At 36.5% G+C, this 13,243-nt stretch overlaps 1 protein-coding gene across 1 annotated transcript; it reads left to right on the top strand.

Moving 5' to 3' along the window:
- The first annotated feature begins 4,829 nt into the window (after positions 1-4,829).
- Positions 4,830-10,161, top strand: LOC143048663 (uncharacterized). Its single transcript, XM_076222460.1, has 2 exons — positions 4,830-5,439; positions 7,305-10,161. Exons 1-2 carry the CDS (start codon positions 4,888-4,890, stop codon positions 10,116-10,118), a joined length of 3,366 nt encoding a protein of 1,121 aa, XP_076078575.1. The 5' UTR covers positions 4,830-4,887; the 3' UTR covers positions 10,119-10,161.
- The last annotated feature ends 3,082 nt before the right edge of the window (positions 10,162-13,243 follow it).

Genomic DNA, 13,243 nt, shown 5'->3' with positions numbered 1-13,243 from the left:
CATCATTGAAATTTATTGTTTTGTCAAATTGATTTCATGGATAAATACTATTATCCTTAAATCGTATATTTTATGATTTGGATTATATTTTTTTGTTGAGAGAGGTTTCGGCAGATATTTTCAGGTTTGTTTGAGACATGTAGTCAGATGGGATCCATCAGTAGTTTCCATGTGGGAAACTATCAGACCAATCTATTTGATGTTTGAGGGTTTTAGCTGTTCCCCTAATCGATCGGTAGTTTCTTTCCGAGATCCTTTATCATAGGATTTTCGCTTTCCTCTATCAGGAATTCAGCTGGGCATTTAGCGGTATCGGTTTGATTCCAAGTATGTCCTCTCCGGTTTTCCGTTCGTTGTCTAGGCATTTGTGCGGCATCCGGGTGACCTTATCCTTTATTTTGTATATGTTTTTTATATTATGCATTTTTTTTTTTTTTTTGAGGATGAGTGAGTCAGGTGAGTGTGTGTGTTCGTATGCTTTATTACATTACTTATTGTTTTGGTGAAGGTTACCTTTCTGGTAGTAAGACCCGTCACGTCCAGGCTGTGAAACTGGATACTAGGCAAATGCTCACATTAAATCTGTACCGATACAGTGTGCTAAATGTCTTCCCTTTTACACCACAACCCAGGGTGGTGCTCCTATTAAAGGAGGGAGATACAGAACATACATTCATTTCTATGTTTCGGACGAAATTTTCAGCCTTAGAACATACTTACACCAGAAATTTGTTACCCTCATTCAACGGTAGCACAATAAAGCTATTCATTAGAGCAGCGTCTTTTATCCCTAGCTAAACAGACTGATTGCCGAGGTAGTGGGTTTGAAAGTGGGTGATCCTAATGCGTATTTGATCGAATTTGGCTTTATTTCCATATTTCGGACGAAATTTCGGCCTTTAAGAATGCTTATCCCAGAAATTCTTTGCCCTCAAATTGTATTACTGTCCAATAGCTATAAATTAGGGCAGCCGCCATACTCCATTAGGCCTAGCTATAAAGAACTGCCCAGACAATGGGTCGGAAAGAGGGTGTCCCAATGCGTATTTGATCGAATATGGCTTTATTTCCATTTTTCGGACGAAATTTCGGCCTTTAAGAATGCCGCAAGTTACCCCAGAATTTAATTCACCACCCTACCGCTATGGTACTATCTAATAGCTATTCAGTAGACGGTAGAGCAGAGTCTATAATCCCTAGCCATTGGCAATTTGTTTCAAAGTGGGTGACCCCAATGCTTTTTTTCAAATTTGACTGTTTTTCGTGTTACAGACGAATTTTTCTGCCTTTAAAAATGCTTACCCCAGAATTTCTTTATCCTCCCGCTGTAGTTCCATCCAATAGCTATTCAGTAGAACAGAGTCTATAATCCCTAGCCATACAGAACTGCTGAGGCAATGCTTTGGAAAGTGGGTGAGTGACCCAGTTTCAAATAGAAGTTGTATTGTCGGTATACCATGAAAAATTTCAATTCACATCAAAATTCTATATTTCTAGTCAATGGTTAACAGATGCGGATTTAGGGAGCAGATAGCCCCCCCCCCCTTTTTTTTGAGAAAAAAATTTGGTTGATTATATAGGGAATCACTGAAGCGGGACCCCTCTTAGGCAGCCAGTGGGCCCCCACTTATGAAAATTTCTAGATCTGCCACTGGTTAATATGAGTTGTGAAAATCTCCAATAAAGGTTAAATTGCGTTAATCCGAATTACATCCTAGACTTTTCTACATAAATCTTTTTTTCGAATCAAAAACTATAGCTGAGATTTTAAAGAAAAATAAAATTGTCCTTTGAATAGACTTATTAAGAAGGGATATAATTACGATACTGTTGTCAAGTCATTAAAGATTGCATATTTTGGCGTTAATATTGAGTCACTGATAAGGTCTTTGCATCGGAACTAAACACATTTATTCTAAAAACAGTTGTTGGCATGACACGGGTTATGTTCTTCTCATATATGTTATGATGGTATGATACTAAACCCCTAACGGGAAGGATTGTGCCTGATGTTCATATGATGAAATCATAATCTTTCAGTCAGTTTAATTGAAGTCTGGAGCTGGCATGTCAGTTAACTGCTAGTAGTCTGTTGTTATTTATGTACTATTGTCATTTTGTTTATTTTCTTTGGTTACATCTTCTGACATCAGACTCGGACTTCTCTTGAACTGAATTTTAATGTGCGTATTGTTATGCGTTTACTTTTCTACATTGGCTAGAGGTATAGGGGGAGGGTTGAGATCTCACAAACATGTTGAACCCCGCCGCATTTTTGCGCCTGTCCCAAGTCAGGAGCCTCTGGCCTTTGTTAGTCTTGTATTATTTTAATTTTAGTTTCTTGTGTACAATTTGGAAATTAGTATGGCGTTCATTATCACTGGACTAGTATATATTTGTTAGGGGCCAGCTGAAGGACGCCTCCGGGTGCGGGAATTTTCTCGCTACATTGAAGACCTGTTGGTGACCCTCTGCTGTTGTTTTTTTATTTGGTCGGGTTGTTGTCTCTTTGACACATTCCTCATTTCCATTCTCAATTTTATTCCAAACGCAATTGCAGGATAGCTTTTTATAAAGAGATTTGCAGTATGAGAATTGCTGGATAGCTTGCATGACACTAGTCCTATTAGACCGAGGGAATCAACAACACCTTGTTATGCTTTACAAGATGATTGTGGAACTAACAGAACAAGTCAAAATCTTTTAGTTACTACATAAGCTCAAACATTGAAGAACGACAAGAAACAAAATCGAAGGTTTTAATATCAAACTAAGCAGTACCACAATGAAACAAAGAAAGAAGGGGTCGGAGGGGTCCTGATCTCGAATTCCCGGGCTTAAAACTTAACATGAAATCCCGAGGTCCCGAATTTAAAAAAAAATAAATCCCCGACATCCCGACATTTGAAAAAAGAAATCCCGGATCCCGAAAGAATCAATCCCCAATTCCGGAGCTAAAAAACACCCGATCCCGACGTCCCGACGTCCCGAAACACGGGTCCTGCACCCCTCCCCCCAAAAGAAACACTCGTTCTATACAAAAATAATAATAGACGGAATCACCTGGATAGTATTCTTATAAAGAAAGTTACGTGGTTCCTGTGAGTCACCTATCACATGCAGTTGGAGTATAAGTATTGCTGCTCTGCTTTCAAACCTGCTCTGTGTAAATATAAAAAAAGAAGATGTTGTTGCCAATGAGACAACTGTAAGAGACCAAAATGACCCAGAAATTAACAACTATAGGTCACCGTACTGCGTAACCATGCAAATACAGATATACCAAATTACTGATATATATGTAGGACTCTAAAGTGCGATGGGGACGCTAAAGTACGATGGTCACGCTAAAGTGCGATGGTCTACGCTAAAGTACGATTCCTCTATACGCTAAAGTGCGATGGTCCGCGAAAGTATAGGCGAGAGAATTGTACTTGGATTATGACGTTAACAGTCGTTTATACAAACCAAAAATGTGTATGCCGGAACATAAATTAAGAACATTTGATTCAAAACTTTTAAACCAAATGTCCATGATTTAATTTCAGACCTAACCGTGCTTCGTCGGCTGAAGATTTATTTCGGATGCTGGAAGAAGGACTTGTGTCCTGCAGTCGACCATTTTACTTTATAGATGCTAAATAGGTTGAAAATAGTATACGCATAGGTATCGTAGATCCTGCTTCTATTGGCAGCGAACGGATGCACTAAAATTATTGTTTACAATTCAGTTTACATTGCGGTCCCCGTTAAAATATTCTCGATTTTATTGAAAAGTAACGTCAGGAAAATAAAGGTTCATGTTTTTCAGCGGAAATTATAAATTGTCTGCTAAAACATAGTTTGTACAGTGCAGGAAAATATAACATGTTTTTTTTTATGGAAAAGAGAAAGCTCGACGAATATCGCGTTTTCTCGCATTTAAGAATAAAGCTAAACACCTTGTACAAATAAATGTTACTTAATGTATTCAGACAATGTTGTCGGTCTTATAAATTTAGAAACTATCACTATATAAGCTTACCGATAAATCATAAAGCCTATCACATATGTTATACCTTAGCATTCTAGCTTTTGCAAATAGACTAATTTTTTTTTTAAATCCATGTATTTAAATGTTTTAAACCGTCGACCTTATCATATTGGTCCATCGCACGTTAGCGCGATATACCATCGTACTTTAGCAAACAAACAGCCATCGCACTTTAGCGTGAGACACCATCGTACTTTAGCGTAGACCATCGCACTTTAGCGTGATCATCGCACTTTAGAGTACCATCGCACTTTAGAGTCCTACATATATACAAATCCTCAGCCATGACCCGTCCAAACGGTGACACTTAATTCGACACCTCGTGTAGGAAGGCGATTGCTAAACTTTCTTTGCAAGTAAAGTTTATCGGTTACCTTGCATAGTTCCATAGTGTTACTGTACACCAACATGTTGTAATGCAAATTACACACCGCCCTTTCATTTTCTACTTTAATCATTGCTGGCTAAACAAAATTTAGTCTGACACAGCATGTTTAAAACTAAATATAGTAAACATTATTTATTATCGTAATTAGTCTACATGACAAATAACACAAAAATAACACTATGATTCGATTTACAATATGTTAACCGATGACGGGACAACCAGGTGTCTAAGAGAAAACCAGAGAAAACCCCACAAAGGTTGTAGCAAAAAGTGCCATATGTACTTCAAATGTTACTTATATTGCTTCCGGATGCATGTGCGTGTACACATATAAGTAAATGTAAAATGTGATCTTAATTGATAATAAAATTAATATTATCATTAAACATGATATCATTCGAACTTTACACTTTTCGTCAGCACATACTGTACATAGGATGGTTAATGAATTGGATGGACCTCAAAAATGAACCCGAAATGGTTGTTTCTTCTGTTTCTAAAGACTTTAGTTATATCTGAAATCCATGGACGTAAAGATCATTACAGTTTTCAATGCATGAATAAAAATATTACCAGGAACCAAATTATAGATAATTGCTCATGCATAACTTCAAATGAAATTAAAACGACTAAATTGTTTAAATGCAAATGTGAAAGTGCTGGAACTGATCGCAATGTTTGGATGGAATTTGTTTGCACACATTCCTCCAGTAAAGACAGTAATTTAAAAACCATTCTTTTGGAAAAAAATAAAAGCACAAACGAAGTCTATTTAAATCGTTCTTGCATCTCTTTGTCTTTCAATAAGGGAGTACCAAAATATAGAATTGAATTGTTCTGTGGAGGATATGGACTTGGAGTAAAATGTAAGTGTAATGTGCCAGTGGTGAATGAGCTTGGTCACTCAGTGAGTTTTAAGGATTTGACATTGAATGACAATGGAAACCCGGAATCTCCATTGATGTCACGGAATGATAGAGAAAAGAGAGATGTTGATGATGTTGTTAATACTACCCAGGTAAATATTGATTACATATGTGTGCTAATTATCTTATTCATTAACGTGCAAATTGATAGCTAGTGCAGGAATATATATGCTTTTTATAATTAAAGAATACGTAATGGGGGTTTTATACGTCTTGACCCTACCCCCAGCGACCGGTGTTTTTTTCCTCTATCAAACCTGTCCAGTGCCAGTTATTGGGTTTGTTTTCTTTTGCTTTGACAAGGCTTGGTAAAATAAATCCGATATAACATGTTTTCACCATTACAATTTTTGAAACAACACGAAAAACATTTACTATGCATTAACCTGACAAAACAAATTATATTTTGACATTTCAAGTGATGATGCTTTAGTCCAACAATTTTTAGTTATGACATAATTAATAATTGAATCCTTGATATATGAGTATTACAGTAAATAATAATATAGTTTTATTGATCTCAATAAGAAAATGCGCATAGAATCGTTTAATATGAGTAAAAGGAGATATGGGAATAAACGTCGATGAGACGGCAACCCAACTACACACAAAATAAGACACACATGTCTAAATATGGTCTTTGACAATAGACAGATGTGGTCAATGCTGGACTTAGATTTGTTGTTTTATAGTCTATTTATTATTTATGTTGTTTGGTTGCTGTTTTATAGTCTATTTATTATTTATGTTGTTAGGTTGCTGTTTTGGAAACTATGATTTCAAATTAATAAAAATAGGATGATAACATCTATAGTGAATTCAGCGGTTGACAAGAATGGGCAGATTCGAATTTAATAAGATATACTTATAAGGGATCAATCAGTTCATGTTTGATATAAAAGATAGCAGGCAGATATCTATAATTGATACGCCTACCTCTATTTGTTATGTCGTCAGAAAAGAGATTTACAGATAAATCCTCAACCCACAATAGATATGCATCGTATAAATATATATGTGTGTACTGCAGTTCTATGAAATTAAGTACATGTACTTCGATCAGTGACAACATAAAGTTGTAATTTCAACAGAAATAGAAACCACAAAACCTTGTACGAAAAAGCATGAACAAAAGAAGGTCTTTTGGCTATATTTTAGAGATTCAGCAAACAGGGGCGGATCCATGATTTTTGAAAGAGGCAGCGTAATTCTAGAAAAAAAATGTATATTTGAAGCATATTTTTGCAGTCTCTGTTGTAACAAGGATTTGTATACTAGTATACAAATCCTTGGTTAACATTTTTTTTTAGAATGGTGCAAGCGTCTTATAACTGATGTTCGGTTTGACTTTTTTGTTGTATAAATTTCAAGATTGTTATAGTTTAATCAAAGTAGACTGATATGATTCATTTAACATCACAATCATACTGATTAAGGATATCTGTTATCCGAAATATTTATAAATAATTACATTTATAGTTTCCTTTTTTGTAACTGGTGTTGTTTTGTACACTTTTAAGGCGTTTATATAATATATATACCGCTCGAGCGAATTATTTTAAGGACGATTTTTATACTCAAAATCGTATATATATATTCATATGTACTGACAGAAACATCGACAAAACATACAGAAGAGAGACTTAAAAAAAGGATAAAGATTTTTAAATCTTTTCATGCCGTGAGATTGACAAATAACCTTATATCCTGAAAGCAGTATCATGCAATTGTCACATAGCTTGCAAATATATAAATGGAAAGTAAAATTAAAGTTATTTTACTCCACCGGCATTAACAGAAATGTTTCTATCTAGGGGATTAAGGATCAAGTAAACTATAGATCATAACGATCATATGTGTTCTTAAACCCTTCCTGTAATAATGCTTTCTAACAGTAAGAAGCTTTGAAGTTTCAGAACATTACATGTATATTAAATTTTCTATTTTGTTTTTTAAGATTTTAGTTGAAACCACAGCACTAACTGATAAAATGACAACCAAGCTGATGACCTCCATACTCTCAAAGGGTTCAACCGAAACAGAAACAACTGTAAGGAAAACACAAACGACTAAACAGGGACGTACATTACCACATCTTACAACAAAAACTAGTCAATATGTCACAACTACAGACAATCAATTAGCCGTAACCAGTCAGAAAGCTCAAGCAAGTCATCAAAACACAATAGTTACAACAAATAATCACCAAAACACAATAATTACAACAAACAATCCCCAGGTGTTATCGACAGAGTCCGAATTTACAAGCGAAACAGAAAACACTACAAAGCAGATTGGTGCCACTCTGCCGAAAAGCAAGAAAGGTGGTTCTCCAGTCGCCATTGCTGTCGGGGTTGTCGTTCCTATTCTAATTCTAACAATAATTGGAGTTGTAGTTTATAAATGGTACAGGCGAAAATATCCTGTTCGCATGGTCCTTGGTAAAAACTTTTCAAAATTTCAAAATCCTGTTTATAACAAAAAGACATCGACCTTATCATTGGTCAGGAGTGTTCCGTATGACGCTCCGTATTCAGGTACTGATCAAGATGGCGGCCATGACAATCCAGCATTAGATATGGAATATAGAGATTTACAACCTGTAAGTTTCAGTACAAATTATGAAAATGCTGAGTCTATAACGGAAATAGACGAAGTCCCAAAGAAACCTCCACGATCGAAGAAAAGAGCGTCCGTGATGTCAACAGAGTCTACCGACGGTAGAGTCATGTCTGCGTTTTTACAAGAGGCAATAAATGAGGCCGATTCAGAAAGTGATTCTACAAATGAAAGCAATAAAACTAAGAAGAAAATATCAGTTGATGTTGATATGAGAAAGAATGTTTCTCGAGTTTCTGTAGAAAGTGTTGAAAGTGAAAACGATTTGCATACCAGTGACGAAGAAAGCACTGATGAACGAACTTATGAAAATAATACAATTTCAAGTAAGAAAGGAATAGCGAATTCGGTACCAGAAGAATCTTATGTGGAAACGAAATCAAGCGATGACGAAGATAATTATGAGGAAGTGGAAACAGTAAGAACAGAAAAAAACTTGTCAGATGAAAATGAAGAATACGATATTGTTAATGTAGATGAATCGGAAACAAGTAATGCAACTCAAATCATCGATCAAACAACAGAACAAAATTCAGACAATTCCGATGCTGATTACGAAAATTTTGAAATGAGATCAGAAAACAATGAACAGGGCATATCTATCGGGGGAATACAGTTAGACGAAATTGACGGCAATGAAATTCATAGTCCATTTGTTGAAGGAGGAAAGAAGAAAAAGGTCAAGGTAACATTTGAGGAAAACGAAACACTTGAGTCAGATGAGGAAAGCATTGACAGTATTGATTTGTCTGCCGTCAAAGATGAAAATGTTGTTGAAACAAACAATCATGGAAGTGGTCGTTCAGAAACTAATCAAAATGATATTATTGAAACCCCGAAAGTCATAAAAATAAGTGAAATGCCTTTATTGCTTCAACCATTGGCCAAATCTGAATCACGTCCTGTGTCTAAGGCTAGCGCAAATACAGAAAACAGACCAATTGCTCCTACTCAATCGGACGTCCGTGAGAAAATTGCCGTGAATCAAAATAAATCTAGTGTCGTTTCCGATGATAGTGAATCAGAAAATGATACAGATAGTCACAAATCGGACGACACGGGTATTAATCAAACATATTTGAATACTCATGAAGGTTCTTCGGAACCCAGTGTAAAATCAGTTGGTACTTCTGATTCATCGGAAGACGGGTCTATGGGTGAATTTGAAAATCTAAATAATATGAATGAGACTTTTGGACAACATGGCAGCAATGAAAATGACAATAAAGAACTATCATCTATACCGCCATTGCCAAATATTCCACCTCCAGATATACAAAATTTTCAATCGATGATTTCTTCTGATGATGTTATTACAGAGACACCGAAGGACGTAGCAGATGCCAGTTCAGGCGACGAATCAGCGTCATTTTCCAATAAAAGGCAAGAACAAATAAATGCTGATTCACTAATTTTTGAAACCACCTCTATACCTTCATTACCGTTATCAAAACCTCCCCCAACATTTGAACAAAATTCAGCGTCCAGTGACTCATTCGAAATAATAAATGGAACGAACACAAACGCTAGTTATAATGTTTTTGAAGACCATTCGATTTTAAACGTTGACAGCGACAACAAATCTGACCTGAGTGAAAACCCACCTACACCTCCAATACCAGGATCCCCGCCGCCAATGGTCCAGCAGAACCAACCAGAATTCCCGTACGATTCGTTCACAGTAATGACGAAGTCAGGTGACATCCATACTGAGGACCAATCTCAAACTGAACACTATGGCTCGCCTATGGCTGATACGGACGATGAATACGATGTTCTCACTAACGATGACTTGATACCAGTTTCATCAGATCCAGATGAACTCGTGCCCGGGTCGTCCTACGTTACTCCTGCAAATCCTCAGCTGGTTACAAAAATTGAAGAGGAATCCGATGTCGGTTCCAATGTCGTTTCTATCTCAGATACTAATAGCGAACCCGGTGAATATGAAAACCAGACAGATACAGCGTTATCTAGTTCTACCACGAATGCAGAGGTAGAGCAAAGATTTTCCAAAGTTATTAGTAGTCCCAAAATAAACTTTTATGACGCTGAAACAAGCACTAAAGTTATCGCTAGTCCCAAAATTAACTTTGACGACACCGATTCAGACAGCGAAAAGAGTGATACTAACAGCGAATCTTCAGTGTAAATTTACAATTTCAGATGTCAATTATACTTGTTATTTATTTAAACTCGTTTTGTTAATCATGAATCTAAAAACTTGTGGTGAAAGCAACCCTTAAACTCGCATCCATGTAGTGCATTGGTAACACTTATGAAAACATGCCGGACAAGTTCTATGCGACAGCAATTCTATTGAACCAAGCTCACAAATGAATTAAACATGAGATCAGTTTGAGTGTTCAACCCGGATAAAGTAACTAAAACATTCGATATAGCCTGAAGTCCTCGGGTGTTACTCTAGACGAGATAAAGGGACGACTGAATATATGAAATATTTGCACCAAAGTCCTTTTGTTAAATACTGAAGACGTTCACTGACCACTTACACATCAGCATTTTAAACATTTAACTCATTTTCATGAAATACAATCCTTAAGGGGAAAATTTACTCTCTATTATATTTTATTCCTACTAAATTACCTGTGGCGAGCTACAATGTACATATCCGTATACTCCAGTTGATCAAATCAAGGAGCTTAAAAAGTAAGAACGCAGGGACCATCCGAGAAAAAAAACGAGTAGTACACAGTGAATAAAAATGTACTACATAGTGCTTAAAACTGGTACTGAAAAGTGTTCGCTGTCCTCTTGATCCACTGCTGACTTATTTTAAATTATATAGTGAAGTGGAGAGGAGTAAAAAAGTACCATTTCTTACTAGAAGTTACTGTATTTCGATGTTCATACCTATAAAGCTTCAAATTTGAAAAGTACAAGCTGTCGTGTCACCAACGTCATACAAAACACAACGATTCTCTATATAAGTCCTATACTAGTATAAGTAGAACCTAATTTAAAAATCTTTAGATCACATTGACGGGTATATGTAGATTGCATGACTAAATTGGAGCAAGAAATATAAAAATTGAAAATAAAGAGATGTGGTATGATCGCCAAGAAGACTACTGGACTTAAATTTACACTGAACACAGTCCATCTGTAATAAAAGTATTCGTATTCCCTACTGAATTCTTGGTTTATTCATCGCTAGTTCCAGAGTCTCAAGAGTTTGTTTTCACCAGAGTTTCGGTGTCAGAGTTCTCATTGCTATTCACAGCAATCATTCGTTGTGTGATCAGGTGCATCACACATTTTCAGTTACAGTCAGGCTCTTGTTACACAACTCACAAGTCACCCAGTTTCCCCGGTGACACTACTATTCACCAAAGTTAAAATAAAGTGGACGTAAGAAATTATAGGCAGCTAAAAATAGGGGGGGGGGGGGGGGGTTCCGGACCCCCTTCCCCCCTGGATTCGCCAATGCAGCCGCACGGCCCTGTCAGCAATGAGAAAAAGCCCATATCGTATGGTCGGCTATTAAAGGCCCCGACATGAAAAGTGTGAAACAATTATATTGAGAATTTCCTCTTTGAATGGAATATAAGGTTGTTTGGAAGTATTGATATGTTAAAAAATGTACGCGGCATACAATCATGTTAGACTACTCCATGCAGTACCGGTTTTACTAGAAAATAAACTATGTCTGTAGATATAAAAATAAGAAGACGCGGCATCATTGCCAATGAGACAACTCTCAACAACACACATGGCATAGAAAGTAACAACTACATGTATATACGGCCTTCAACAATGACCATATAGTCAGCTATATAAAAGGCCATGAAATGACAAATGTAGAACAATTCAAACGAGAAAACTAACGGACTGACTTGTGTATACATAAATATAAAAAAATGATATATATATAATTATATATAGCAACAAACGACGGCCACTGAATTATAGGCTCCTGGCTTGGGGCATGCAGGTATATATAGTATTCGCCGGCGGGGTTAAACTAGTTTGAAGGCCTAGCTTTACCTGGCACAAGGGTGTTACAATAAAACATAAGAACACACCATAAAAATCAGTTGAAAAGCCTTGCCTCACAAGATCTATAGAAAGCAGAAGTACATATATCAAAAACATAGAGTGGACGTGGCAGGGAATCGAACTTGCACATCAATTTACAAAAAGACATTAAGAACCGATCTGAGAGTACTAGCAGTTACTGACAGCTAGTTCAAAGACACAATAAAAAAAATACACCTTATGAATTTAGCGTAAATTATGACGTGTACATGTAACGGTTTATTACTTCCTCTGTGATATTTTATCCTGGGGATAATTTGTCACAGTATTTTTTTTCCAGACATGGTATTTCAAAGGTATATTTTTTCCTTAGGAGTGAAAATCTATCTGTGTTTTGTACCGGTATATATTTGCCGTACCATATTTCACAAAACCTTGTGTAATAGATTTTTTTACAAAACCTTGTGTAATAAATCCCATTAACTACTATGGAAGTTACTCGCAATCAATATTTACCTGACAAAGTTTGGAGACGGAAAACGGGAAATGAGGTCTAGCGGGACCCGGGAAATGACCAAAAAATGAGAATTGCTTACATACATAGTGTAAGCGGGATACGGGAATCTGACAAAACAGTAAGCGGGATATGAGAATATGCTATTATCTTGTAAAGAGTCTAAATCCCCACCCCTAAACCATGTATATTCTTGAATGGGACAATAAAACAAATTTAATGATGTAAAAGAGAAGTCCCTGGGGGTCGCCCCCACCCCGCTCAATTTGAGAAATTTCTATTATCTTGTAAACGGTCCAGATCCCCACCCCTAAACCATATATATTCTTGTAGGGGACAATAGAATAAATGAAATGAAACAACTGAAATGTAGGGAGAGTCCATGGGGGTTACCCCTACCCCGCTCAATTTGAGAATGTTCTATTATCTTGTAAACGGTCCAGATCCCCACCCTAAACCATATATATTCTTGTATGGAACAATAAAACACAACAACTGAAATATAGGGAGAGTCCATGGGGGTTACCACTAACCCGCTCAACTTTTGAGAATGTTCTATTATCTTGTAAACGGTCCAGATCCCCACCCCTAAACCATATATATTCTTGTAGGGGACAATAAAATAAATGAAATGAAACAACTGAAATATAGGGAGAGTCCATGGGGGTTACCCCTACCCCGCTCAATTTGAGAATGTTCTATTATCTTGTAAACGGTCCAGATCCCCACCCTAAACCATATATATTTTTGTAGGGGACAATAAA

Source organism: Mytilus galloprovincialis, chromosome 10 (genome assembly GCF_965363235.1).
Source record: "Mytilus galloprovincialis chromosome 10, xbMytGall1.hap1.1, whole genome shotgun sequence".
In the NCBI taxonomy this organism is placed as follows: Eukaryota; Metazoa; Mollusca; class Bivalvia; order Mytilida; family Mytilidae; genus Mytilus; species Mytilus galloprovincialis.
The sequence above is the reverse complement of the archived record's forward strand: the minus strand, read 5'-3'. Positions and strand labels throughout refer to the sequence as shown.

Excerpts from the sequence above, each read along its gene's own strand:
- LOC143048663 (XM_076222460.1), top strand. The coding sequence starts at position 4,888 with ATGAACCCGAAATGGTTGTTTCTTCTGTTTCTAAAGACTTTAGTTATA. Across the intron at positions 5,440-7,304 it reads ATGTTGTTAATACTACCCAG|ATTTTAGTTGAAACCACAGC; the intron begins GTAAATATTGAT and ends TTGTTTTTTAAG.